Below are 26,685 nucleotides of genomic sequence, written 5' to 3' on the forward strand. Positions count from 1 at the left end.
GGCAGGCTGGTCAGGTAACGGGCCAAAATGTTAGTTTGGTTCATAAGTGCTCTTTAATCGGTCAAAATGGATTACTTTTACTAAACTCGTTAACTTATGGCTAAATGGGCCAGGATCACCACTAGAGGTACACAAGACTGCTCCGGATCGGTTTTAAAGCCCGTTCGGATTGAGTCAAAGATAGTCAAAAATGGATCGCCCAAATTGGTTTATAAGAGGAAAGAACCGGATTGGTTTGAAAACCGGTTTTAAACGGCTTGGTTTTAAACCAGTTTTTAACCAGTCTGATTTAGTTCTAACTGGTTTCAACGGATATCTATTCTCAAACCCATTTCAAACTATTGGATCGGATCGTGACTGGTCTTTGCCGAACCAATTTCATACCGGCCTACTTAACCGCCCACTTTGTACCCTTTTCTTCTGCACTACCACCACATACCCGCCCATTTTTCAGGCTTACATCTAATGTGAGGCAGAATCTTTTTTTGCATGATTGCACTACATAATCATAGAATCAGTTAATTCAACCCAAAAAAAAAAAAAATTACCATTAACCTATCTATTGCACAAAACTTAACAACACAAAGGATCTTGGAATCTAGCACTGCATCAGCATGTAGTATTTACATCAAAAAGGCCAAGTAGCACCAGATTCTTGTCTAGTTTTCATTCAAGATTCATGTCTACTTCGATGATGATCATCAAACTTAGCAGAAGCCCGATGATTTGAGCTCTGATGTTTCTTAGAACCGAGACCTTTTGTTGACGGTTGACGCTGCACTGGACACTTGGCAGAATAACGATAGTGTACATGACACTGCTGATTTCTTGTTGCAGTTGATTTGCTGCCTCTAATTACTACTGATAAGATAGCTAATTGGTCACGAGCGTCTTCAGAGCGCCATTGTGGGGCCCCCTCGTCTTCTGAGGTATGTGTGTCATCATGGTGTATTGAGATTTCTGCTGCGGCTCTTGGTTTTATTATGCCAACAGCAGGAGTCACCTACATCACATTCAATCATTTTATACGTAAACGGGTCAGCTCAAGTTGTATATGTTTGATTATTGGTTAACGGTAATAACGGATAAATACTAAAAGAAAAATAAAAATAAGTTAGCTGATAATGAAATGGGTCAAAACTCGTCTCTCTTCTATTTATTAACTTACAACTGTCCTAAATCATATAACATAGATTTAAAAAATTGGACAAAAAAGTGTTGACGACACGCTTTGACCCACATCGTATTTTAAAAGAATTCGGGACAGTTAAAAAATCGAATACACTTTTTAAATTAAAATTAAATATGTAAAAAAAATAAAAACATTTATTTCGGGTCAAACAGGCCATATTCATGTCAACCTACAAATACACCTTTCGCGTTTAGGTTCAAACGATTTTCAGGTTTGTGTAAAACTTTCGGTTTCATGTCGGGTTTGACACGCCAACCCGCACACACGACCCATTTAATATCCCTAACTCAACCTCTAGTGTCAACTCCCAAATCTTAAAACAGTCTACAAAAACAGAAAATGCCTACTGCTGCTTAGATTATTACCTGAATCCATCTAGGAAAACCAAATGAACCTCTGTGTCGATACTCGGGTTCTTCACCTTCGGTGACAGCAGACAGACCTTCACATAAAATTTGAAAAATAACGTCTTCTTGGTTGCTTTTGTTAGTGACCATTAAACAACACGTTTCTTGAGTTTCAAGTACTATCTTGTCAGTACTAAGTGAAACCTCCGGAACATTACGTAATTCTTCACGTATGGATTTTATTTTTTCATTTGACATGAATATTTTCCCGAATTCTTGTCTTCTTAATGATCTATCAACATGGGCAACTTGGACTTCAAGCTTGCAGCGGACGGGTTTGTGATCACTCTCTACTACATCCATACAAGCTTCATACCTGTAGATGTTATTACAAAGAAATATGATTTTATACAATAAGACGGGGTTAAAAAATAAGGGAAGTTACCCAAAGAGACCTACAGCCAAACTGAAGCTGTAACTGGGCATGCTAAACTGCATTCTGATGTTGGTGATGACCGATTGTCTCTATATAATATTCTATCACACCATGCGGGTATACGTTTTTTCTCCCCAGAATCATATCCTAAAAATAAAAAGGTGACAATTTAAGAGATATATTATTATTCCAGTCTCTTTTGCAAGAACTAAGAAGGAAACAACACAACTGGTCAATGGGTCGAAAGTAGTCTAAAGTGTATTTCATATAACTTCTTGAATAATTCAAAAAAATCGTTTATTATTGAAATAATATTACCTTTGTAATCATGTTGGCACTATTGTGTTTATAATTATTTAGGTCAACCTAAGCTGTTTTGACTAGGCTTGTAAACAATCCGAACGTTCGGGATTTCGTTAACTGTTTGGCGGTAAGTTCGTTTATATTCATTTATTTAATAAATGATCATGAACAAGAAACTTTGTCCATTTAGTTAAACGAACGAAGTCACGAACATGAACACTTGCCTTGTGTGTTCTTTTATGTCAGTAAGTTTACGTTCATTTATGTTTGTTGGTTTAAGTTTGTTCAAGTTCATTCGGTCACGTTTCATATATATTACCTCCTAAGCCTGGTTTCCCTCTTTCAAACTTGTAAGTTGGAGGAAATCTGATTAAGGCTTCTCTCATTCCTTGAAAAACTCTCCCGGCTTTCATTTCAGCCCGTAGCTGGTCCTTTTGTCTCAGCCAATCAAAACTCCTTTGCGAAACAAAGTCACGGGCTTCATCATAAGTTATTCCAAAAAGACGGTAGTTGAAGTCCCCACAAAAGATAACCATGTCAGCTTCTGCTAGATCTGGCTTCCCTTCATCAGGATTGATAGCAACAGGCTGCTGACATTGGAAAAATAATCCATCTCTCAAAAGCACAAATAGCTTACAGTTTACACATGCATATGCACACAGACAGAGGTTCCATACAAAGTGAGTTTTGGTCTAAAACATGCAATGGGAGGGGTATTGGCATCCATTTATATAACTGCGTTGGTTTACCAATTATAATTGGTTGTTTACATACAACTGTGCTGTTTTCGCGCATAAATTATATATTCTTAGTAAAGTTCCATTTAAAAAATATTATTTACCAATATTATACTCATTTTAAAGAGAAAGAATTCTCGATTTTATGATATACCTTTTTTAATAAAGTATATAAAAGTTAACTGAATTTTAAAAAATTTGGTGCACGTTACTTACTCTATCAGTGAAGACAATTCTTGATTTTATGGTATAATTTTTCTTTTTAACTAATAAAGTATATGATAGTTATTTGAGTTTAAAAAAATTGATGGAGCTAGTATTTAATGAAAAAAAAGTCAAGCTTAAATTTCCTGTTTTGCCCCTCTCAAGCATAGTTAACTTTATAAACAATATTAACCATTTAATTAGTTTGGTTAAAGGCTCACAGTGCTTCCTACACTTTTTATGCAAAACTAATTTGAATCTCTCTATGCATACAGATAGATATATGGTCTTATAAACTGCCTGCTTTTGCCCCTCTCAAGCATTAATAACTTCAAAATATCAATCTTAAGTTCTTAACTATTAAATTAATTTGATTAAAGGCTCACAATGCTACTTTATAGGCAAAACTCATTCTGGATTTGAACCTCACTCTATGCACAGGTATACTTACAGTAGCGGGACGAGGCATTTGGGCAGTCGAAGAGACACCAACTGAAAGAATGAGGAGCAACCATAACCATAACAAGCCATAGGAAGAATAAAGCACCCAAAATAAATATGTGATGAAGGCAAGAGAGCAACACAAAAACAGGTATCGCGCCATACCAGATGCGTTATTGATTGATCGCCCGAATGTGATGTTTCTGTAAATGTGGTTGAAGTCAGCATTCCGGCGGTTGACTGCTTCCAAATGCGCAGCCAGGTGGCAGTTGACAAAGCATATAATTCTGTCATAAACTCTTAATCTCAACCCTACACCCCCCTGCTCAAAAGTAAATAACCATGATCATTAGCTATGTAGCATCTGTTGCATTCTATACAAATGATAATAAGAAAATCTATGAAGAGCAAAGAAACATATATTTCTAGTTGTACATAGTATGACTATTTTATGTCAAGATTTTTGTACATGAAATGTAGAGGTGGCAAAAGGCGTTTTCTGCAGGTTGGATAATGGGTCAAACTGTTTTGGTACCGGTCAAAACATGTCAGGTTGGCCCGAAAATATTTTCGCCAAAAATTAGTATTTTATAATCACTTAAATACGCAAGTTTAATTCTTGTCTGGGAGACATTTTTTTTTTGAACTGTGACTGATTGTGGTTTGCAATTTTGCCATTTCAGTCCAGATGACCAACACCATCCACTTTTTCTGTTAACTTGAATGGTGTTTTAGACTTTTGCAAAAAAAATTTATTATAGATGTTTCTTTTAATTTTTATTATTGTATGAATTAAGGGTATTTTCGTCAATTGTAAAAAGTTAACAGAAAAGGTGGACGGCGTTAGTCATCTGGACTGAAATGGCAAAAACATGCAAACCACAATGTCTCCATGGCAAGAAATAAAAGTTCGGATTAAAGTGGCAATTTTGGCCAAACCACATGGAGGAAAGCTGAACTTAACTGAATAACTAATTAAAAAAAATAGTATTACATAGATCATCTATTTTTAACAAAATGGCTTTAGCAGGTTTGATGCATTAAAATACCCTATGGGATTTTCAACCAATTTGATCCGAATCCTTTGACTTTTTTGCCCGTTAAGAGTATAAACAATCTAAATCAATCCTTTCCTAAGTAAATGAGTCAAAGTCAAAACTACAACCTAAAATGAAAAATAAGACGCTTTAGTGAACAAACATGCTTACCTTATTACCAAACGTACGACCCAAACCACAAGCAACTGCTCCAACATCAAGATCCCCTACGTGTGTTCTAAGACTCTTTCGTACCCTGAAAATGCACATTAGCATAATGCAGCAAAATACGAAGTTAAAAGTTTGGCTAAAAGAAGTTTATATTCAGATTAGTTTGTATGAATCTATGTTTGTGAAAGTAATACCAGATGGCTATGAGCAGGCCTGCAAGCTGCCTAGACCCTACACGTTCAAAAGTAGATCCTTCGTCTATAGCTATCCCTATGGCATCTTGCCACCACTGGCCGTTAGTACTTCCTTCAACACCTATCTGCACTCAACATGATACCAATGAGTGCAAGAAAAAAGGGTTCACACTTACAACCAAGATACACGATAAGATATAAATGCTATATGGGTGTGAATTTCTGACACGACATGAACCTAGCACGAAATTCGCTAGTTTGGTATTTTGTGCTAAAATAAAAAAAAAAACTAGAATTCAAATTGACATAAGATTTTATAACTAAAATGGTAATTGTTTTATATGCATTTGCATTATTTGTCGTAAAGATGTAAGTCAAAAGTATTGATATGCGAAAAAAAAATAAAAAGGTAAAAAAAATTGGGTTGAACAAGTTGCGTTTGTGTCAACCTGAGAGTACCAGTGTTGTGTATGGGTTTGTATATCTGACACGATTTTCAAGTTCGTATCGGGTTAGACCCGCAGACACGACCCTTTTAGAACTTCAAGCACATATATGTTGAGTTATTTGTAGGTAACCCATCTTTGATTTCACCCACAAAAGATAAACCTTGATGAATTAGCTTAAATCAAAACTATTTAATCATTTCAGAGTTTAAGCAAAGCTTGAAACTTTTAAGGGCTCTTGTGAGTAAAAACAAACATAGTTTCACATTTTTAGAGATTAAAAGATCTTACAGTTTCTTTAGCAGCAGACATTGCAAGAAACCCGGCCCCCATTTCGACCTCTTGCAACCCGACAACCATAATATCAATATCAGAAGCTTGTGACCCGACCCAAGAAATAAGTGCTTCAGGAGACGGTTTTCCTTGACCCACATTCCATGTACCAACCATAAGCCTAACCGTTTCAACATTATACATATCATCTCGTTTCGATAATTCTGGTCTCAAAATATTATCAATAGGCCCGGGAGATGAAATATACCACCCGCGTATACCACCATGAGTAGCCAAACTATAAATCGACCCGTTCCCAACTACCATTTTTATCACGGGCCCGTTATGTGCAATCCAACCCGCAATCAAATTCCCCTCAAGATCAATCACTTGGACCATGCCACTAACATACCCGACCCATATTCGTGACCCGTAAGTACAAAAACAAAGTACAGCACAATGATGGTGGTGAAAATCACGTAAACGGGTCCCATTAGCGTCCCATTGGACCAATACACCATTTGAACACCCGGCCCAAATGGTTCGATCATAAGCGAGTAAAAGGGCTTCGGTTTTTTTGGCATCTTCTGTTGCAAATGCACCTGTGCCCTTTGTTGCAACTCTTCTAACTGCATCTGCAGCTCCTATTATTGCATTGCGTGATCTTTGTAAGAAACCACATTGTTTTTCTTTTTTGGATTTTGAACTGGATTTTACACTTCCTTCTTCTTCTGGTGGTTGATCTTTTTCTGAACATGCATCAACTCGGTTCTCAATTTGTCCGTCTACGTTGTATACTTTCAAAAGTTCAAATGTACGTGCGTCCCTGTAGTTGCAATAATCAGTTTTTAATATTTGAATAACTAGGTTCTGGTTTTGCTTGTTGAATTAACTAATTGGTTTAGTACTAGCTGCACTGATTATCAAATAGTAAAATAAAACTACCTAATTACCGCCTTGTTTAAAAGCCTAATTTGAAAGACTTTAGTCATGTTAGATGTCATGTAATACTGCATGACAGGAAGAAAATGGTCATATGGGTTGTATAAGTGGCAAATCATACGGCCCGTTACCTGTATGATCATGTGGTTGACAAAGTCATATGGCCCGTTCGACCATTTTTCGCCCATTCATATGGCATGCATGATGTATAACAGGTTTTGTACACCACAGTTGATTAGAAATCATACGGGAGCCGTATGACATCATACGACATGTATGATGTGAAAGGTTATGCACACCAAAGTTGATTGTGCTTACAAGTGTATGATGTGACATGACAGACAAGTTGATGTATATCATGACCCCTATATATACTCACGTATATTCTTTTGTTATAGTATTAATTATAAATCATTTCAATCTCTGATTACAAGTCCATTTGCCAAGACTTCTCATTTTGCAACAGGAATTCAAAGATGATCAGAATTTGTCAAAACACTCCAACAACTTCTTGTTGTTATTATTATTATTATTATTGTTATTATTATTATTATGTCATGTACAATCATCACCATAAATATATTAGAAACAAATCATTTTTCTAGAGAAATAGTGAAGACAATATCATACCACAATGAGAAAGATAGAGAACTAGCTGCCCATATTTTAGAGGTCACATTATCTGACAACAAATACTTGACATCCGAAGAAGGTATGCTACAAACACCATTGGCAGTCACTTGGCTTTTAAGGTCAATACCTGACCGCTCGACTAGCAAAGCTGCCATGTGGCGTTCTTCGGGTGATAAAGCCAATGATTTTTCAACTGATTCCCATGGCCACACCTTTATCACTCCATTCTCAAACCCTGCCCATATATCACCTGCATAATTCAAACAAATGGCTTGAATCATCAACCTAACTCAAACATGACATGAATATTTGCTGGTTGACACGAAAACAACCCTTTTAAGTAGTTTTTTATTCGCATATTAGTACTTTAAAATTACAATCTTACAATAAAAAAATACAAGTGTATATAAAACAGTTGCATTTTAATTAGAAAACTTTACATTGATTTCTCTTGTAAGTTTGAAACTTGGGCATTAAAATACCCAACCAATTTAACTTAGTCAACCCACTAACCTGCCAGGCTGACACGAACAAGGCCTGTTTAGCTAACATGTTCGTGATTTCGACCCAAAACAGACTCAAACCAGTTTACATTTAACTTAAGCATGTGACTTTCGTGTTAGGTCTGTGTTGTGTCAGAATTTCACACCCCTAACTAAAATAGCCCGAAACCTCCGAAAATAGCCTTAAATCTGCCTAAACTAGCCCTAAATGAACCTAAAACATGTCTAAAACCTCTAAAAATGATATATTGACACCCTGTGCAATGCTTGTTTTTTAAACACTTTGCACCTAGGCCCAAGGCTCACCCTTGCGCCTTCGACTACATAAGTTAATAACGTTGAAAATCTGAATCCAAACACTCCTAAATCATCAACCACATTTGTTTGTTTGTTACGCTTAATACATCAACCACATTATATGCTATCTGGATTACTAAATATGGCTGTCCATATTATTAACCACATTTTATGTTATCTGGATTACTATACCGTACATTTTATGTTACCGACTTATTAACTTACCATACGAAGACGTGACCATGGAAAGCACCGCCCCACGGTTATACGCCTGAAACGAAAGCCCTTCTTTAAACGGAGCATCGTCATTAATCTGCTGATCCATCTTCCAGGACCTAATCTTGCCATCCTTATGCCCACTCCACACCAACTTACACCCGGAGTCGATCATCAAACACGTGGTGGGCGGCGTATTCACACTCTCGTAAAACGGCGCCGCGTCTTCATCACCGCGTCTAGCCCTACCCCCTATCCCCAACCCAGGCTCAAACGCATCACAAAAGTTCCAAACCCTAACACCAGACTCCTGACCCGCCCATAACTGAGTCTCCGTACACGCAATTGTACGGATGAAACGGCCTACTTGCGTCTCACGTAACGGATGTGGCCGGAGCTCCAACGCCGTCGGCCGGCCGGGGTGCACGGCGGACCGTGACGGCGCTTTGAAGAAGCCTGTACCGCCGGCGGCGGTGAACTCCGGTAACGGATGCTGGTCGTTGAAATCGTCGGTCGGATCGTCGTCGTCGTTGTTGTTGTTATGATTATTATTGATATTGTTGTTGCAGTTACTATTATTATTGTTGTCGTTGTGTTCGTGGAAGTAGTAATGTTGAATTTGGGAGTCGTCAACGGCGTGCGGGTGGAAAGGAGGGTCGTCGATGGCGTTGGAGATGGTGGAGCCGTCGAGGCTGTGGTTGCGGTGGTGGCGTTTGGAGGTGGACAAGGCGTCGGCGTCAACTGACCCCCGTCGGCTCATTCTCCCGATTGTTATTATTGGAAATGATTCAAATGTTGCGTGTGATGAATTTGAATGGATGGATGATAATTACATTACATTACATTAGAGGAATTGATGAAATGAAATTCAGGAACTGAAACAGAAAGGAGAGGTGTCAAGGAAGACGTGGCTACACCTACTCACTGCCATGCAAATATTATTAACTGCCCGTTATTTTCGTTAACATGATGTTTTCTTATAGAAAAGAAACCGCATAAATATTTGCCTCATTTGTTTAACCCATTTATTTCAATTTTAAACAAGTAATTGTATCCGCGCTTTGCAGCGGAGCGGGTTAAATGCATTAGATGTTCAAAGTGGCGAGTACGCGGCGAGAAGTCGGTCGGTATGAATTCGATGTGTTACAGTACAAGTATTATGGCAAAAGTTCCTTACCAAAGTTGAATGGACTAAAAAGTAAATATGTAAGGGTAAAAAATGCATTACCAAAGTTGATGAGCCAAAAAGTAAATATTTGAAACAAACGTTGACGGGCCAGAACTGAAACTTGTGTGGCAATTCAAAAGCTGTCGTGCGTTGCGATTAGCACACGACGGGAAACTGGTCGGTCGAAAAAAATATATATAAAACATGGAAAATAAAAGTTGACGGGGAAAAAGTATAGATGTGAAACTTAAATTTGAGGGGCCAAATATATATATATATATATATTTATGAAACTGAAAGTCAATGACTAAAAATTTGTATTTTCCAAACTATATGCAAAACTATTAGAAATCAATACGGTTATGTGATAAATGACATTAAAATTAGAGTTGACAATGAATTTGTTGTAACTACCTACATTGAAAGTAGAGATGCAATGGACACATATGAAAGCCTAATTGGTTTATGTCATGAAATAGTAAAATTTGTGAGACAACAACCTTTTGGTTTTTAATATATATATAAGGGTTAACGTATAAATGAAATTAACGTGCTAAACATGAGAATCAAGTAGAGTAATTATATATACAAGTAGAGTAATTATGTAATTACACCATTGAGTAATTACGTAATTACTCTATGGTGTAATTACATAATTACTCTACTTGATTCTCACGTTTAGCACGTTAATTTTATTTGTATTTGATCCAAACCATATATATATATATATATATATATATATATATAGTGTTAAATGGCTTAACGGGTAATATATAATCAAGTTGTGGACGTGTTGATAAGGTTAGTGGGTCGTAAATGAAATGGTAATATGGGTAATTAGTGGGTCAATGTGGTTAATTACACATGCTAACGAGTCAACCATATTTAACTAAAGAGGTTAAATAGGGGATTTAGTTGAACAAGTTGATTCAATAATGACCGGTTTTTAAAACGGGTTGGATATGCCAACTCAAAACCTGATTATATTCATGTCATGTTATGGATGGAAACCCCTTAGTACGTAACTCAAACATTAACACATACACGGCGGATTGAGCTAGTAAATAATGTCTCTACTAACGAATAACGCCTAGAATCTTCTGTACTAACAAATAAATGATAACGCCTAGTATTGGAGTGCTGTAGACATGATTTGAAGTACGTAAGCCGGTTGTTGTGGAGTAAGGCTACAAGAGAAATAATAAAGCATTGTCTATGTTACAAGGTAAACAAAACCACACAATGCATTAGTTTGGTTTTACCGCATAAGCAAAACCATAACCAAAAGTTTCGAATAATTTAAATTTCTGCTTATGGGTAGCCAACTAGCCATTGTATTTGTTTTTGGGTAATCTTATTTAGGCCAGTTTAATACATTATAAATTGACAAAATATAATTAAGTTTCAACAATTTGGGCCTTTTTTTTGTCAGACTTTACCAAAAATAAATGATATTAACAAATTCCTTCATTGTTACCAAACACTAGAGGTGCACAAATCGGGTATTTAAAAAACCCGAAACCGGGTAGGAACCGGTTCCTGGTATGGTCAACAAAAGTCAAACCCGGTTCGGTTCCGGAACCGGTTCCGGGTATAGTCAGGTATTTGACCGGGTTTTGACCAGTTCCGGGTCGGGTTTTGACCGGTTCCTCCGGGTTTTTTTCGGGTTTTTGACCGGTTCCTCCGGGTTTTTTCCACCGGTTCCGGAACCGGCTCCGAGGAGAAATCCTATACCCGGTCAGGAACCGGTTCCGGGAATGGGTTAGAACCGGTTCCGGGTCGGTTCCACCGGTTCGGTTCCGGAACCGGTTATTTTGTGCACGTCTACCAAACACATGAAAGAAGAAACATTATTTGAAGGATAGGTTTGATTTCTTCACTTGAGAGTTGAGAATAATGGACTGCTTCATTCAGTTTTGTAAATGTCTTCAAACCCAAAAAGTTTAAAACCATCTGTCTTACATGTTTTTTTTTTCCAAAAAATATCGGTTCAGCTTTTCAATTAACGATGCATATACATGCTTAATGAAATGACGCATGCAAATGGGCAAGAATATACATCACACAACTACATCCCCTATACCTTTCAAATTGTTTTATTTGTCTAAAAACAACTACAAATAAATAATAACAATAAACAACCTTTGCTTTTAGTGATCCAATCGCAAAGGGGCTGACTTCTCTATAATGATTTTAAAGAAAAGACCAGCAGAAATGAGTATGTGCTGCTGCATATGATGTGTACACAAAAACACTCCATAAAATCATCAATCAATCTAGGTAAAACAGGGTTACAATCTTCCTAAGATTCTTTGCTTCTTGGCATGTTTCCATAAGCAATCGGCTGTCGTGGAACGCGAAACATATGACTTGCTGCACTTGCGATATGATATCCATGTTACACAGCCTGCAACAAGTAAACCTTGTTTCAAGACAATCACATAATGGTTTTTAAGCATGACCTGTTATGTCTGGTGTTAATAAAGTCTAGGGTCATTTCTGTCAATTCTCATAGTTGAAGGAGTTTGGTCTAGACATGTTCACAGTTAGTAAGTGCAGGGGCTAGATGTGTAATTTTTCTGTTCAGTTTTGGTTAGTCGTTATAAGAACGATTAGACGGATTAGGGTTGGTTACTTTTGTTTAACCCATTCAATTTAGGGTTCTTTCAGTTCTGTAATCTTGTTTGTAATTCGTTCTAGTTCTTCGTTTCAATAATAATTCTGATCTTCGTTAATCGTTATTGTCTTTTGAGTGCTATTGGAGTTATTGCTCGATCCAATTTTAACATGACCCGTGATGAAAGTCTTTTGTTTTAAAGACCATGAAAACCTGTTAGAGAAACTCACGGGTCCCACCAATACCCTGCTAACTAATGGGACCAAGTATCGGCCTTTTTGAGTTTCTGACAATACGTGAGTATTAATTTTAATAAAAACGAGACCATTCATGTGAATCAAGGAGAGGTCTAATGTGACTTAGTAAAATTCTCTCAAATTATATTAAATAGGGGTAATTAGGTCAATTTAGTTTTGTAGCAACTAGTATGAACTATGAAGTTAGTTCTTCAAAACTTATTATTTGGCAATTGACACTGACAAGTTTGATAATCTCATTAATAAGTGACAATAATAAGATAACTGGGCTAAACAAACCAGTCACACCGTATGTTAAAAGGAATAAAATAAAGAAAAAAAGTGGCTTGTTTAAAAACAATTTACAAACCTGCTGGCTTCAATCAATGGGAGGTGATCGTTGTGAGGTTTTTCAATCACATTCTTTACCTGCATATATCCAACAGAGAGAAATGTAACTTTTACCTTTTAACTTCAAAATACTTTATGAGATTCACATAAGTAGTTAAGAATTTAGTTTTGCGCAGGGTCAGCGTAACTTATACTTTACTTATCACCTAACAATCTATGTTTTCATCATAAAAAACCTTCAAACTTCCCAAAAAATTGATTTAAAAAAAAACAAAAAAAATGCTGATGTGGCAGATGAAATGTAGTCTTACTTTTGAAAGTAACTCTTGGCTCTCAGGAGGCTGTTTTTTTAAACTTTGAGGTAATATAACAGTAAGCAATTCAGGCATCTCAGCTCTTAGTGCACCTCTAATTACAGCAGCATTAGTTCCAGAAGCTCCTGATGTGTATATGTGATTTTTCTGTAACAGAAGACAGATATCATTTTCATGTCTACATAACCACATAAAACACGAAGGAGCCCGCTTCATCATATCATCCTACTATGCTTTTACCTTACTGGACCATATCATAAAAAGTTTCAAAAAGACAATGACCAAATGGGTCGATAGACTATTAAAAATTATAACGTACTGTTTTGAAACCATAAATTAATCCATTTTTTTAAATAAATTCATAATACTGCAGGCCAGCCCAACTCAACCAAGCTCATATTGACATTGCCAATACGCACACACACACACATACCGTTATGACCATAGCATAGCTAAGAATCTCAATGAGCTCTTGATGCATGAATCCCATATTTCGTGTCCCAAAAAAGCCAATATTTCGTGGCCCTTGTTGCTGAATTGCTAGTAACTCCTGAGAGGTAATTAAAATAATCAGAAAAATAAAATGCAAACTTAATCCTAATATTCAACAATAAAAGTTTGATAAATAGAATTGATTTTGAACAAAAATAAAAAATGTGCCCCATGAGGCTAATGACAGCATCTTGAGCTTTCATTTTGGAATAATTAATCATTATTTTCAATTTATGAGGTCAAAGAATGTGGTTGCAGGTTAACAACTTAAGAGCATGCGATTTCCCAAAAACCATATCTACAAGCTAATAGGTACCTTGAAAACCATTCGGTTTTATGTTTTCACAAAGGGTTCACTTTCGGTCTTTTTTATTTTGTCAATTTGGCTTGAATTTTTTGGGCCAAAAAAATAGTCCAAAATAATGAATATGGACCTAAATTTTTTTAATTAATGATCAAATGATTACTACACGCTTGACCTAGAATTATTGGGCTACACCATTTATTATAAATTACTTAACAATCAAAAATAAAAATAATAATAAATCAAGTCAATAACAAAAGTCAGTTTTTACATTTTCGTGTCAGTTTGGTTATAAAAATCGGCTCGGTTTTTACAGTTTCCGGTACATGGCTACATGCAAAACCAAAACTTCGGTTTTGAAAAAGCATAAAACCAAACCGTCTGTTTTGGTTGGGTTCAGTTGTTTCGGTTACGGGTCGATTATTTTGCTTTCATGCACACCCCTAGGCCAAAGACGTAAAACAAAAAACTAGCTACAGTATATGTAAAATGGGTCATAGCACCCAACAGTATAAGTGGTCTCAGGCACTCTCAGCAGTTCATAAAAACAATTTCTGGTCAAAGTTTATTCAGGGTCAACCCAGCCCGCCCTGGTTTCAGCATGTAAAAAAAAATTTAACCCATTACCAAATACCGACCCGGACCCGCCAAATTTACCTACATTTTTGGTAGCTATATTAACAACAGACAAAAGATAATACAAACCTGTAGGTAATCAACATCAGGGGAAGGTTTATATTCTGAAACAAGAACCGCGCCTGACCCTTCCACAACGGTTTGGGCTTGGCTTGGAACTGGAGTTCCGAATTCATCATCAGAACCGAGCATATTCACTTGATTACCATCTTCAATCTTTAAGCAAACAACGCCTTGATGTCGTTTACCACAAAGCCACTATAAAAACAGAGGGCCCTGGTGGTAAATTATCAGTGAAAACCAATCGAGCATTCAAGATATCATTAATCAATTACTGATTATCGAGGGTAAAATAAACTCTTTATTCCATTTCACCAACCATATATACTTCTTTCATAAAAATGCAAACTTTATTCCATTTGGCTAATTATTATTATTATTATTATTATTATTATTATTATTATTATTATTACTATTACTGTTATTAATATTATTATTATTATTAGTATTATTATTACTATAGCTATTACTATTATTATTATTATTATTATTATTATTATTATTAGTATTATCTTGAAGTTGAATCATTAAGACATGAGGGGATTTGATTAGACCTAATCTGGGTATTCTGCCAAAAACAAAGAAGAATAAAAGCAAGCAAATTTAAACATATAACAGCCTAATAATAATAATAATAATAATAATAATTCATATAAAATCAATGAATCTGAAAAATAAAACCAACCTAATTAGGGTTTACCTGGTGCTTCCTGGTGAATGGAATTTGAGAAGTGAAAGAGAAAGAGGAAGAAGAAGATAGACGTAGAGAAGTAGAAGGGGTTAAAAGAGGCAATAATAATAGCTTCGTTGATGTCATGCTTCCTCCACCGTCGTCTCCGGAGAGTAGTCGGAGTGGATATTTTTCCGGCGACGGTGGGTTTAGTGTTTGTTTGTTTATTATTATTATTATCTTCAGCAGCTCTGTGTGAAAGAGAAGATAGAGAAGGGGTTTGGGATTTTGGGGAGAAAAAGGGTGTCCTTTTTGTACCCTTTCTAAATAAATTCACCTTTTTATCTTAAAACTATTATTAAATAATGATTAACTAGAAATATAATATATGAACATGTCACTTTTTTATTTAATTAATAATAATATATTTATCTCTTCAAACGTTGACTACTTTAATATTATTTAATTAACAGTAATATAACATTGCAAACCACTCAAAAACAAAATATAATATACCGTCAGCAAAAACAAAATATAATAAACCATCAGCAATAATAAATATATTTCAAACTTTTTTTAAAAACGTCAGATTTTCCATTCTTGAAAAAAGGGGCCCCACCCTTAAAGTCGGGATAAATTTGCTGATCTTGACCACACCGACTTACCTACAAATCATTCTCATATCACTGAAGTTTGCCACTTCCTCGTTCACTTGATGCCAGGTATGTATGGACCACACCACAAACTCATTGTTGTGGATGCTCTAAGGTGGTATTGAAAACAATTATTTTTAATTATTATACTATATTTATAGAATTAGTTAATCATCTTGTAAGTTTTAAAAAAAGTTATTTTTCTATATCCATAAGCTCAATGTTAGTGGAATTAGTTGTGCGACCAAGTTGGTCCCACCTCGTTGTGATGGTTGTACCTCTTCCCCTGCCTCTAGCATGGGTGCTCCGGTTAGGCCGTTATTACCATTCTCATTCACAAACAACCATAACTCAAACTTTATTATAAAATTAATTTCTCTTTTTTTCACATATCCAACCCAACCAAACCCAAACCTTTCACACTCATTAGCAACCCAAACTTCAATATATTTTATTAAATAAATATAATTTGTAATTGTTTTTTATTAATAATTGTTGTTTTTTTTATTAAAAGTGTTTATAAATATAAAAAATAATTTCTTTACTTAAAAATAACCAATCCGAAGTTGACAAGTATCGAATAATATATATCAGTTATGATTAATATTTAGTGTTACCAAGTATAGAAATAGACATCACACCCAACCTTTGAAATTTACAAGTCATCAAGTTGACTATTCAAAGTCAAACATTGGTTTTTCTAATGTGAAACCTTTTTCATGAAGTATATATTCTAAATAGATATGAAACAAGTACATGCTATGACTCATCCTGCAGGATTGACCATAACAGTATTTGGAAAAGGTAGAATGATACCATCCAACAACTTGTATAAAGTATCTACTTTTCTACAAAAACATCTAATCAAGGATTCCCACCACTAGAATACTAAGAAAGATAACGTATAATAAAAGATTAACTTTAAAAGGTAGTAGAGGAGACTTACTACATGTTTGTGTGACTGGCCATCTGATTGTCAACAAGTGTCATCTAAATGGTTCTATATATTTTATCTCAAATAGTAGAGGGGTGTATGGACGGGTTTTGTGATCGAACCAAACCGAAATTTCAGCTTATTGTTTTTTCTAAAATGTTCGGTTTCAGGATTGGTACACAACAGGATCGATGATATAGATTAGAAAAACTAACAAATTCACTTCCATGAAATCACCACTTTGAAGCTAACATTATTTTCAACATTATGACCGAAAAAGTTTAGCAGAGGCTCGTGCTTTGTCCTGATAATATAAAACTAATCATACAACAATATTACTCGAGATCACTAAGGATCCAATATCATGGGGTCATCAGAAGATAATAATGGAAGAAGCCAGTTGAAAAAGCCAACTTGGGTTTCTTTTTTAGATCTCTGTGATGAGTATTCAACTATCATATTCCAAAGGTCACCCACACTCCATCTATGGGAAGTAATCCACTCTGTTACCTGCACATAAGCAATAAAACTTGGCCATATGCCGAAGAAAAATGGGTAGGTTGGGCAACGGGTCAAAATGGGCTTTGTGCCAACATATTATTGTTCCTTTATATAAAACTTAATAAATACTTACAGTATTAGATATGAGTAAATAAATATATTAAACAGATATTAATCTAATTTCTTTGAATAATGAGATTTTAGAGGTTGTAAGCATTTAAATTATTAAATACATTAGTAACTTTACAGTTGGTTTTCGTCACTTTTCACTAAATTCACAAAGGTTACCCTATTGGCCCGTTAGATGTATAATATTAATCCAAATTTAACTCATTTCCATGTAAATGGGTCAAAATTGACATCTTTAATACAAAAATTGACTATACTTCATATCATGCTATCAGGTGTAAGGATGATTTAACAATGTTAAATTGAAGGAATTACCTTGTCCAGATTTTGTAATGCCTCCAAGCCAAATGTATAATATACCACAAAAGGTCTTAACGCCTGGATAGAATTGTATGATACTATTAAAGACTACAAAAATATGAAAGAAGTACTAACAAGTAGGGGTGTTAAAAAACCATTGAAACTGACTGAACCGTCCAAATCAAAGCAAGTTGGTCGGTTTGACCGGTTTGAGATCCAAGCAATTAGGTTTTCACGTTTGCGGTTTTAACGGTTCGAAACTTGGAATCAGTCGTTTTGCATAAATTATAATCATGAACTACCTTAATCATTATCAACCTTTAATACAAATTAATAATTTAAAAAGGTAAAACTGCCAATACCAAACAATTAAACTGCCAAAACCGGCTGAACCCGAAATTTAGCACCCGTACCAACAAGAAATAATCAGTGTCCATGAAATGATAAATAATCCCAAAATCAATTCTCAACTTTATTTTTCTAACAAATTATAAAAATATGAATATCAAATTGCATTATTTGAAAGAGAGATATTACCTGAGAAGCAGCAAGCCATTGTATCATAGCCTTAAGTTCAGGGTCTCCCCCAAATGCACCACAACCCCAATTTCCTGTAGCAATCCCTACTTCATCTTCAACGCTTGCAGACTGACAAATTCCCTGTTCAGGGTCCACTCGTTAGACCCAAATCGACCCATTTATATGTAAAACTGGTCGAAATTGTCACCTCCAATTAAAACAATTAGATATCAGATAAAGGTAGAAAAATCTCACACCAAATTATCTGAACTGCTTTCAAGGCTTTTAGGATCATGATCAAGCTCAGCCTCTGAAGAGTGAGCATCTTTGAATAGCATCTGATATTGATGAGACTTGCAAGGGTCAGAAAAGCCACAAAATGCCTTGTTAACTTCCCTAGTTAACATAATTCACATTAATCTTTTAGCAGAAATTAACAATAATACATAAAATGAATATTAGAAAACGATATCAATGTAACAAATAAGTATACCTCACAAGAAATTCTTGTATATATTGTCTCCTTCCAGGATTAACTAAAGCATCGATCGCAATTATTCTGGTTTTACGTCTTCCCATGATATCAATATCTTTTTTATCCACAAAGTCACCACGAAACCGAAAAGAAGAAGCATAACTAAAAAAATATAAGCATTAATATACAATTATAAACATATTGTAATATTTGAACTACATCAACGAAATGATACTGACCCTGTATATTGAGAAAATCTTTCAGCACCAACAACTTCTATAGCCTCATTATCTGCCATACAAGGCAAGAAAAGCATTCCGGCTATTAATTCTGGATTGATCATGAAACGAATCTCTTCCTAAGAAACATTATTACAAGAATATAAGGATATAAATTATAAAATTTAAAAACAAGTGTTTAAAGGACTATAACTAGTAAATAAGCTTACACTAGATCAAACACATTGACAAATAGTATACCAATATGAACAAATTTCAAAACATCACTTAAGATGTTGTTCAATGAAGGACTAACTAATAAGTAAAGTAACCAAGATTTAACTTTTTAAAAGAAATTGCAATTTATATCTGAATGTTGTAATTAGAATGGAGGGGGGACCCTCAGTATATACAGGAAAGAAACCAAAAACCCTAGAGAAACCTAACTTGGGCCTGCAGGCCATAAACTAATAAACAGCCCTAATAATAACTAGTGATAATTACAATTAACAAACCTGAACACATCCTCTAGTTAGAGCGCCACCACCAAAGTACATATTTGCAAAATCTACTTCAAGAGCTTCCTTGGAGTGATCTTCTATTAAACCTGAACTGCAAACCTATAAGGATGAAAAGGAAGATATTAATTATTAACTACTATCTTACCCTTCTATTACAAAGAATCCCAAAATAACACAACATGCAAGACCAATGCAGAATGCTCCCAACATAATAATTAATACTGAAATAATAATAAGAAACATAAGCACCACGCCTATTTAAACAGCATAGAAAATAAATAAGAAAGGGACTTGATATCACAGTTAAATGGAACAACATGACACATTGACATGCATATAAACAAATCAAAATCACCTGCACAGTGTAAAGAAGAAAAGTAGTGGGGACATGTGCTAACAACAGTACATCCATACTAGAAAACGTGTGTAACTAGAGACCGCCAAATGGCAGGGTTCAGTAAATGGGTGAAACTGATTTCTGGTTGAAACGAGTAACAGGTTGACAGCCAAAACACTTTTTTTCCTGATTTAATACATTTTGTTTCTAAATAAACAATGTGAAATATGATTGTAGATCCTATATTATTTCAATAATAATCTAATCTTCTGAATAAAATGGTTTAAGAAGATTTATGCATTAAAATACACTAGGAGCAATTTTCAAATCATGTACATTGTACACAACTGAATCAGACTAATATAAAATGCCTTCAAATAAACTAACTAATGAGTTTCATGATAGAAGAAAACTTGTAAGTTAAGTACTTCATATAGCTGAGATATTGGATAGTACCTCAAACAGACATAGGGGGGCCACAGATTTACTCCAAGATTCATCCTTTGGATGAGGAATGTAGTTAAGAGTTTGATCAGTTGAAAGCACTTTCCTCTCAAATGAGACATTGCCTACTGGTACACTTGAACAAATTCTCTCAAAATAATGAATGATGCATTTTATTTTGTTCTCCTGTTTTTCATTGTAGTTGTCATATAGGCTCCTGATGAAATGCAGATTAGATGTGTAAAACAAAATAATGAATCATAAATGAGAAAGCATCAACAGACGTTAGGCAAACACAAATCCTTGATCATAGAAGTAGCATAAGTGTCAACTACTTTGTATTTGATAGGCCCATACAAGATAAAATTATAAAAGAAAACATACGCAAATAAATGATCAAAGTTGATCACTTGAAGATGGTTGGCACCTCTAGTACTGTTTGGAAACAGACAAAAGAAAGAGCAAGCAAGAAGAGCCCCAATCAGTTCCTGAATCATAAAATTGTAAGTAAATAATCATATAAGACATGCTTATATAACACAAAGTATTTATAACTTGAAAAGGTATTAATGCTCAAAAGAAAAACCAAAAACAAGAAAAGGGGAAAGAATTCTGAAATATGCAGCGACAATGTTTTTTATTACAAAAAACTGCTTAATATAGGGATGCAGCATAATCAGTAAAAGGAGTCATCATTCTTATGCAGGTGATGAGTAGAAAATTAAGGTAAATGGTGAATGAACTTTCCTTGAACATCCTGGTCTTAATATTTTCACAATCAGGGACTTATTTTTGCTTTTCACGTCTATTTGTCTATTTGTTGCACTCAAGTATCTTCTCAATTCGTATCACTGTCAAATGGTTCACTTCCTAAGACTTGTCTGTAAAGAGGGCTAAATCCTAAAAGCTTATGCAAATATGCAATACGCACGAAGTGTTTTATTTGTAAACGAACTTGAATAGTATGGTTTCTTACCTGACTGAGTAAAACTACTCCAGCCTCTTGTGACTTCAACATGCGAAGACCAGTTTTGATCCCATCTCTGGCACCAACACAAGTAATGGAGTCTGCAACCTTATAGTGAGCTTCTAGCAATAATGGAAGCCGCAACAATAAATCTGCCATAGCTGGAAGCACCTCTCCAAACCATATATTAGCTTCAGCTCGTGACATCAACTGTTTAAGAAGCGGACACACTCTTAAATAGTTAAATGTCAAGTAACAATTTCTTCAAATTTGAATGATTCGTTACAAATTTGAACGATCCAGGATGTATTCGTTTGTATTAATTGCAATATTTCTTCAAATTTGAATAATTAGATACGAATTTGAATGGTTCAGGATGTACTGTTATGTATCAATTGCAATATATCTTAGAATTTGAATGAATGATGAATCTTACATATTCAAGTAATTCAGATGTATTGTTATATATGAGTTGCAATATTTCATCACATGTGAATGATTCCATTACAATTTTGAATGACTCAGAACGCACTGTTATGTATTAATTGCAACATTTCTTCAAATTTGAATGATTCCATTACAAATTTTGAATGATTCAGGATGTATTGTTTTGTATCAATTGCAAAATAGCTTCAACGATTCAGGATGTACTGTTATGTATTAATTGCAATAAATATTGCTTCAAATTTAAATAATTCAGAACCTATTGTTTTGTATTAATTGCCCTAGTTCTTCAAATCAGAACAATTCGATTACAAGCAATTGATCAAACACCTAGCGTGCATAATAATAATACAGGAAGTATCTATCTATCTATTAGGTTTGTTAAACTAACGGTTGCTTACATCATCGAAATAGAGTGAGAAGCCATCGGCGGTTGAGGAGGCGAGTGAACCGGCGGATAAACTAAGAGACTGACGGAGGTCGGAGATCGCGAGGAAGAGGACTTCGCCGGAGTCAACCTTACTGTGCTCGGGGCCTTTGGAAACTGCTTTCAGCGCTTCGACGACTGCAGACGGCCAGAAGAGTGCCGATGACCGGAGAACCAACGGCAAAAAGTCCAGAATGGAGTTGAGATCCTCCCGAGTCTCCATTCTAGTCTCCCCACTCTCTTAACCGAAATTATAAACCGAAAATGACCCGTCCTTTTATTAAATTCTTTCGGTAATAAACACCCGTTTCAATTTTAGCGTGGAGATGAGATGTGTTGAGCGTCCAATGAAAGGATGGCGTGTGTCCTGTGACATGAAACCAGATGCCACGATGAGTTTTCGTCGTCTCCGACCAGTTTAATAATCATTCTGAGTCGCGACGTGTTTGAAAACCCACATGTTTTCAACGTCAGTGATTTGTTTCTGTAACTTGTTGTCGGCACATAAGTTTAGATACTACTCTTGTCCCGACATGTTTGGGAGGAGTTCGCGTCCGACGTGCTTGGGAGGAGTTCCGGCTAGACTAATTAACATGTTTTTTAGGAAGATGGCGGGTGAAGCTTTTTATGTCTGTTGGAAGATGGCGCTTAGTTTAGAATGGGAATTTCATCTTCACGTCTAATTTGGAGATGTTATTCTTGGAATTCAACAAAAAGTCTATCAAAAATGAAAAGTTCCTTTAAGATGGGCTATTTTGGGAATTTCCCAATTATACTATTCATCCTTAATCAAAGTTATTACTGCATATATATAAACAAGAAAAATAATAAAATAAGCATTTGTTAGTAAATAAATATAAAAAATAAGAAACGAGATGTGATGGATATTTTAAAATAAACATAAAAATTTGAAAATATGATTTTCAATAAAATTATAGAGAGGGACGTAAATGCTCTCACGTCCCATCTTCATGTTCACACTCTATAATTTAATTAAAAATCACATTTTTCTTAAATTTGTTACCACTTAATATAAAGTTCCTAAATCTCATTTCAATCTTTCATCATGGTTCTCTCTATTTAATTAAATAAAATAAAATAATGTATTCATATTTTCTAAGTCTGTGAACTTACAATAAGCATGACAATAAACAGAGTAAAGGAAAACAACATCGATAATGATTTTCCTGATAAGCCTCAACTCTTCAACCAAGTTTCCTAATTTCTTAAATCTTATATCGCATGAAGACTAGTAGTTACAACTAATTTTTTATGTTGGATGGAGAGTAGCAAGTTGTTATATATACAGAAGTATACAACCGGCCATATAAAGGATCATGCATGGAGTATCTATATGTATTCACCTTTTGCATACATTCCTTAATTCCATGGCTTTCCTTTAAGGCCTAACCATTCTCTTTCCATTTGTAATTTGCTTTCTAGTTGTATTACATATGACTGAACGCCATAACTCTACCATCCCTACAAACTGGCCGGTTCTTGGTGGAATACCGGCGGTCTTTGCAAATATTCACAGACTCCATGAATACGCCACTGATGTTCTTGCATGCACCGGTGGTACGTTCTTTTCAAAAGGACCTATGTTAGCCAAAATGGACATGCTTTTCACCTCAAGTCCTACTGACATGCATTACATTATGAGCAAAAATTTCCATAATTACCCGAAAGGTCACAAATTTCAAGAGATCTTTGATATCCTTGGAGACGGAGTGTCGAATAGCGACGGGGACATGTAAGGCCCCGTTACCGGTAGCCCTACTTTCGTGTTGATTTACTCATAAACGCAGTTCTAAATATCAGAGTTAATTAAAACATTCGCGGAATATAAAAGCTTTCATAAAACATTTCATAACAAAACACGTCTTGTCTTAAAACATCATTTTGTCTTTCAAAATAAACGAAACATTAAACTTAAACGTCTTGAGTCTTCCGATGCCAGCCTCTTATTCAGTGCCACGTGTCTCCTCAAGCGAGCTGCCTCATCCTACTCACCTGCGTACATACTAAAAGTCAGCTACGCTGAGTGAGTTCTAGTTAATCATACACTATACAATACACATAAACTTATATTCTTTCATTCATACTTTCTTTTGTATTAACTTACTTTCATATCTTACGTTATAAAGAGCATTACGCCCTACATTCCTCGAGTATTATTAGGGCTCGGTACCCTCCTTCCTCGAGTATTATTAGGGCTCGGTACCCTCTTTCCTCGAGTATTATTAGGGCTCGGTACCCTCTTTTCTCGAATATTAGTAGGGTTCGGTTCCCTAGTTCTCGAATATTAGTAGGGTTCGATTCCCTCTTCGTTACCATACAACCATACATCATACCTCGAGTATTATTAGGGCCCGGTACCCTCTTCGTAACCATACAACCATCATTTCCTTCTTTTATTAACTTTATCACATTCATACACATAAGCATACATATCATACTTACCTTATACTTAGCGTTACAACCTGACAGTACGTGCAATATCCGGAGATCGTTCACGTACCATCAAGCAATCATTCATACATTTCACATTATTCACATAAGGCATACACTTATCTCTTAGGATAAGCGTATTAACAAACATATTGAGTATGCACACAGCCCCGAAAACATAACACATAAATGGGGCTAGAAACTCACCTGAACACGGTTACGTTCACCGTTAATCGTAATCCCTTTCTTCAGTTGTGCACGGCTGACTGTATAACAAGTATACGTATCAATTAACTATCACTACTCATATCATCTTTCTAGTCTTAACTACTACCCACAACGAACGGGGGTCCGGGGGCAGCGCCCCTGGCAGCAGGGTCTAGGGGCGGCAGCCCCTAGCAGGGTCCAAGGGGCAGAGCCCCTGGCTGGGGTCGAGCTGCCAGGTCAGCTTGGAAAAATTTTATTTACATTAATTGTCTTAACACATTTTCCATTGGGTTTTTAATTTATTTTCTAAGCGAACTTAACTTTAGGCGAAGTTAAACCTTAAGCGAACTTAGCTTTAGGCGAAGTTATCAGTTAGGCGAACTTGGCCTTAGGCGAAGTTATAAGTTAGGCGAACTTGGCCTTAGGCGAAGTTATCAGTTAGGCGAACTTGGCCTTAGGCGAAGTTATCAGTTAGGCGAACTTGGCCTTAGGCGAAGTTACCAGTTAGGCGAACTTGGCCTTAGGCGAAGTTACCAGTTAGGCGAACTTGGCCTTAGGCGAAGTTACCAGTTAGGCGAACTTGGCCGTAGGCGAAGTTAAGCCTTGAAGGCGAAGTTAAGCTTTGAAGGCGAAGTTAAGCTTTTGCAGGCGAAGTTACCCAGTTCAGCTACGGGTTTAGTTTTTATCAAGCATTTTGGCGATTTTAATACCCTTGTTATGGTTCGACATCACCCACTACGTTCCCTTACCGTTTTCGGTCGTATATATATCCCGTATATACTATAAAGCTTGGACCTTTAAGTAAAAACGTTCAATACTACGTAAACTTTAAAGGTCAAGAACATACCTTTAGCGCTCGTTCGATCTTGGTTAGCTTGTTTATGCACTCTAGATCTCGTGTAATAAGATCTAATACCAACTAACGTTTACTCTCTCTCGGGTCTTGCTCGTTTATGGTGTGTGTGTGTGTGTTTGGAGTGTGTAGAGATTATGATGGAAATGAAATGAGGGTTTAGGGTTTTAGCTTGGTTTAGGGGATATTTATATCCCTTAAAGCCCATGGACCTAAGGCCCATTCTCATTTAACCCATCTCAATTAATCTAAGTCCATGATCCGTTCTTTACTCGATATTAATTAATTAATAACGTGAAATCACTAAACGTAACTTTCTTTATTCAACATTATAAATTTTAGGATGTTACAAGTCTTCCCTCCTTAAAGAGGTTTCGTCCCCGAAACCTAACTATTACATAAACAGACTAGGGTAAAACTTGCGCATCTCATCCTCGGCCTCCCAAGTAGCCTCTGATCCCTTGCGGTGTTTCCATATCACTTTTACCAAAGGTATAATCTTGTGACGAAGCTGCTTCTCCTTGCGATCAACGATCTCTATCGGTTGCTCGATGTAGTTCAATTGTTCATCAACCTCAATGTCCATCAATGGCACGTGAGACGTGTCATCAGCTAGACACTTCCTTAGATGAGAAACATGGAAGGTTGAATGAATTCCTTCTAACTCATCGGGTAAATCCAGTTTATAAGCTACTTCACCCACACGATCTACAATCTTGAACGGTCCAATGTACCTCGGACTCAACTTTCCTCTTTTCCTAAAACGGATAATCCCCTTCCAAGGCGAGACCTTGAGCATCACATAGTCACCAACGTTAAACTCAATTGGTCGTCGCCGCTTATCTGCATAAGACTTTTGTCTGTCTTGAGCGGCTTTCATTCTTGCTTTGATCTGATCGAACTTCGAAGACGTTTCTTGAACCACTTCTAGGCTTCCCATTTCTTTCTGACCAATCTCACCCCAACACACCGGGGTTCTACATCGTCTACCGTAAAGCATCTCAAACTGTGGCATACCAATACTTGAATGGTAACTGTTGTTATAGGAGAACTCTGCCAGATGCAGATGATCATCCCAACTTCCA

The 26,685-nt window shown here is 35.9% G+C and overlaps 3 protein-coding genes across 3 annotated transcripts; all 3 read right to left on the reverse strand.

Annotated features, from left to right (window-relative positions):
- Positions 1–670: 670 nt before the first annotated feature.
- On the reverse strand, positions 671–9,132 carry LOC143624993 (type I inositol polyphosphate 5-phosphatase 13-like). Its single transcript, XM_077095473.1, has 10 exons — positions 8,382–9,132; positions 7,354–7,606; positions 5,800–6,607; positions 5,063–5,187; positions 4,869–4,953; positions 3,671–3,982; positions 2,598–2,865; positions 1,999–2,122; positions 1,558–1,915; positions 671–1,003 (listed from the first exon to the last, which is right to left on the reverse strand). The coding sequence occupies exons 1-10, from the start codon at positions 9,130–9,132 to the stop codon at positions 671–673; spliced, it is 3,417 nt and encodes a 1,138-aa protein (XP_076951588.1).
- Positions 9,133–11,554: 2,422 nt separating this feature from the next.
- On the reverse strand, positions 11,555–15,369 carry LOC143625172 (uncharacterized). The gene is made up of 6 exons (XM_077095603.1): positions 15,251–15,369; positions 14,560–14,748; positions 13,492–13,608; positions 13,056–13,205; positions 12,764–12,822; positions 11,555–11,947 (listed from the first exon to the last, which is right to left on the reverse strand). Exons 1-6 carry the CDS (start codon positions 15,365–15,367, stop codon positions 11,812–11,814), a joined length of 768 nt encoding a protein of 255 aa, XP_076951718.1. The 5' UTR covers positions 15,368–15,369; the 3' UTR covers positions 11,555–11,811.
- Positions 15,370–17,055: 1,686 nt separating this feature from the next.
- On the reverse strand, positions 17,056–22,326 carry LOC143625171 (poly(ADP-ribose) glycohydrolase 1-like). Its single transcript, XM_077095602.1, has 11 exons — positions 22,064–22,326; positions 21,228–21,428; positions 20,636–20,739; positions 20,264–20,468; positions 19,465–19,569; positions 18,971–19,089; positions 18,750–18,893; positions 18,514–18,652; positions 18,275–18,397; positions 17,753–17,815; positions 17,056–17,317 (listed from the first exon to the last, which is right to left on the reverse strand). Exons 1-11 carry the CDS (start codon positions 22,310–22,312, stop codon positions 17,156–17,158), a joined length of 1,614 nt encoding a protein of 537 aa, XP_076951717.1. The 5' UTR covers positions 22,313–22,326; the 3' UTR covers positions 17,056–17,155.
- Between the last annotated feature and the right edge of the window lie 4,359 nt (positions 22,327–26,685).

This window comes from Bidens hawaiensis, unplaced genomic scaffold (genome assembly GCF_021521415.1).
Source record: "Bidens hawaiensis isolate Kalapana, Puna unplaced genomic scaffold, B.hawaiensis_p1.1 tig00004020_1, whole genome shotgun sequence".
NCBI lineage: Eukaryota > Viridiplantae > Streptophyta > Magnoliopsida > Asterales > Asteraceae > Bidens > Bidens hawaiensis.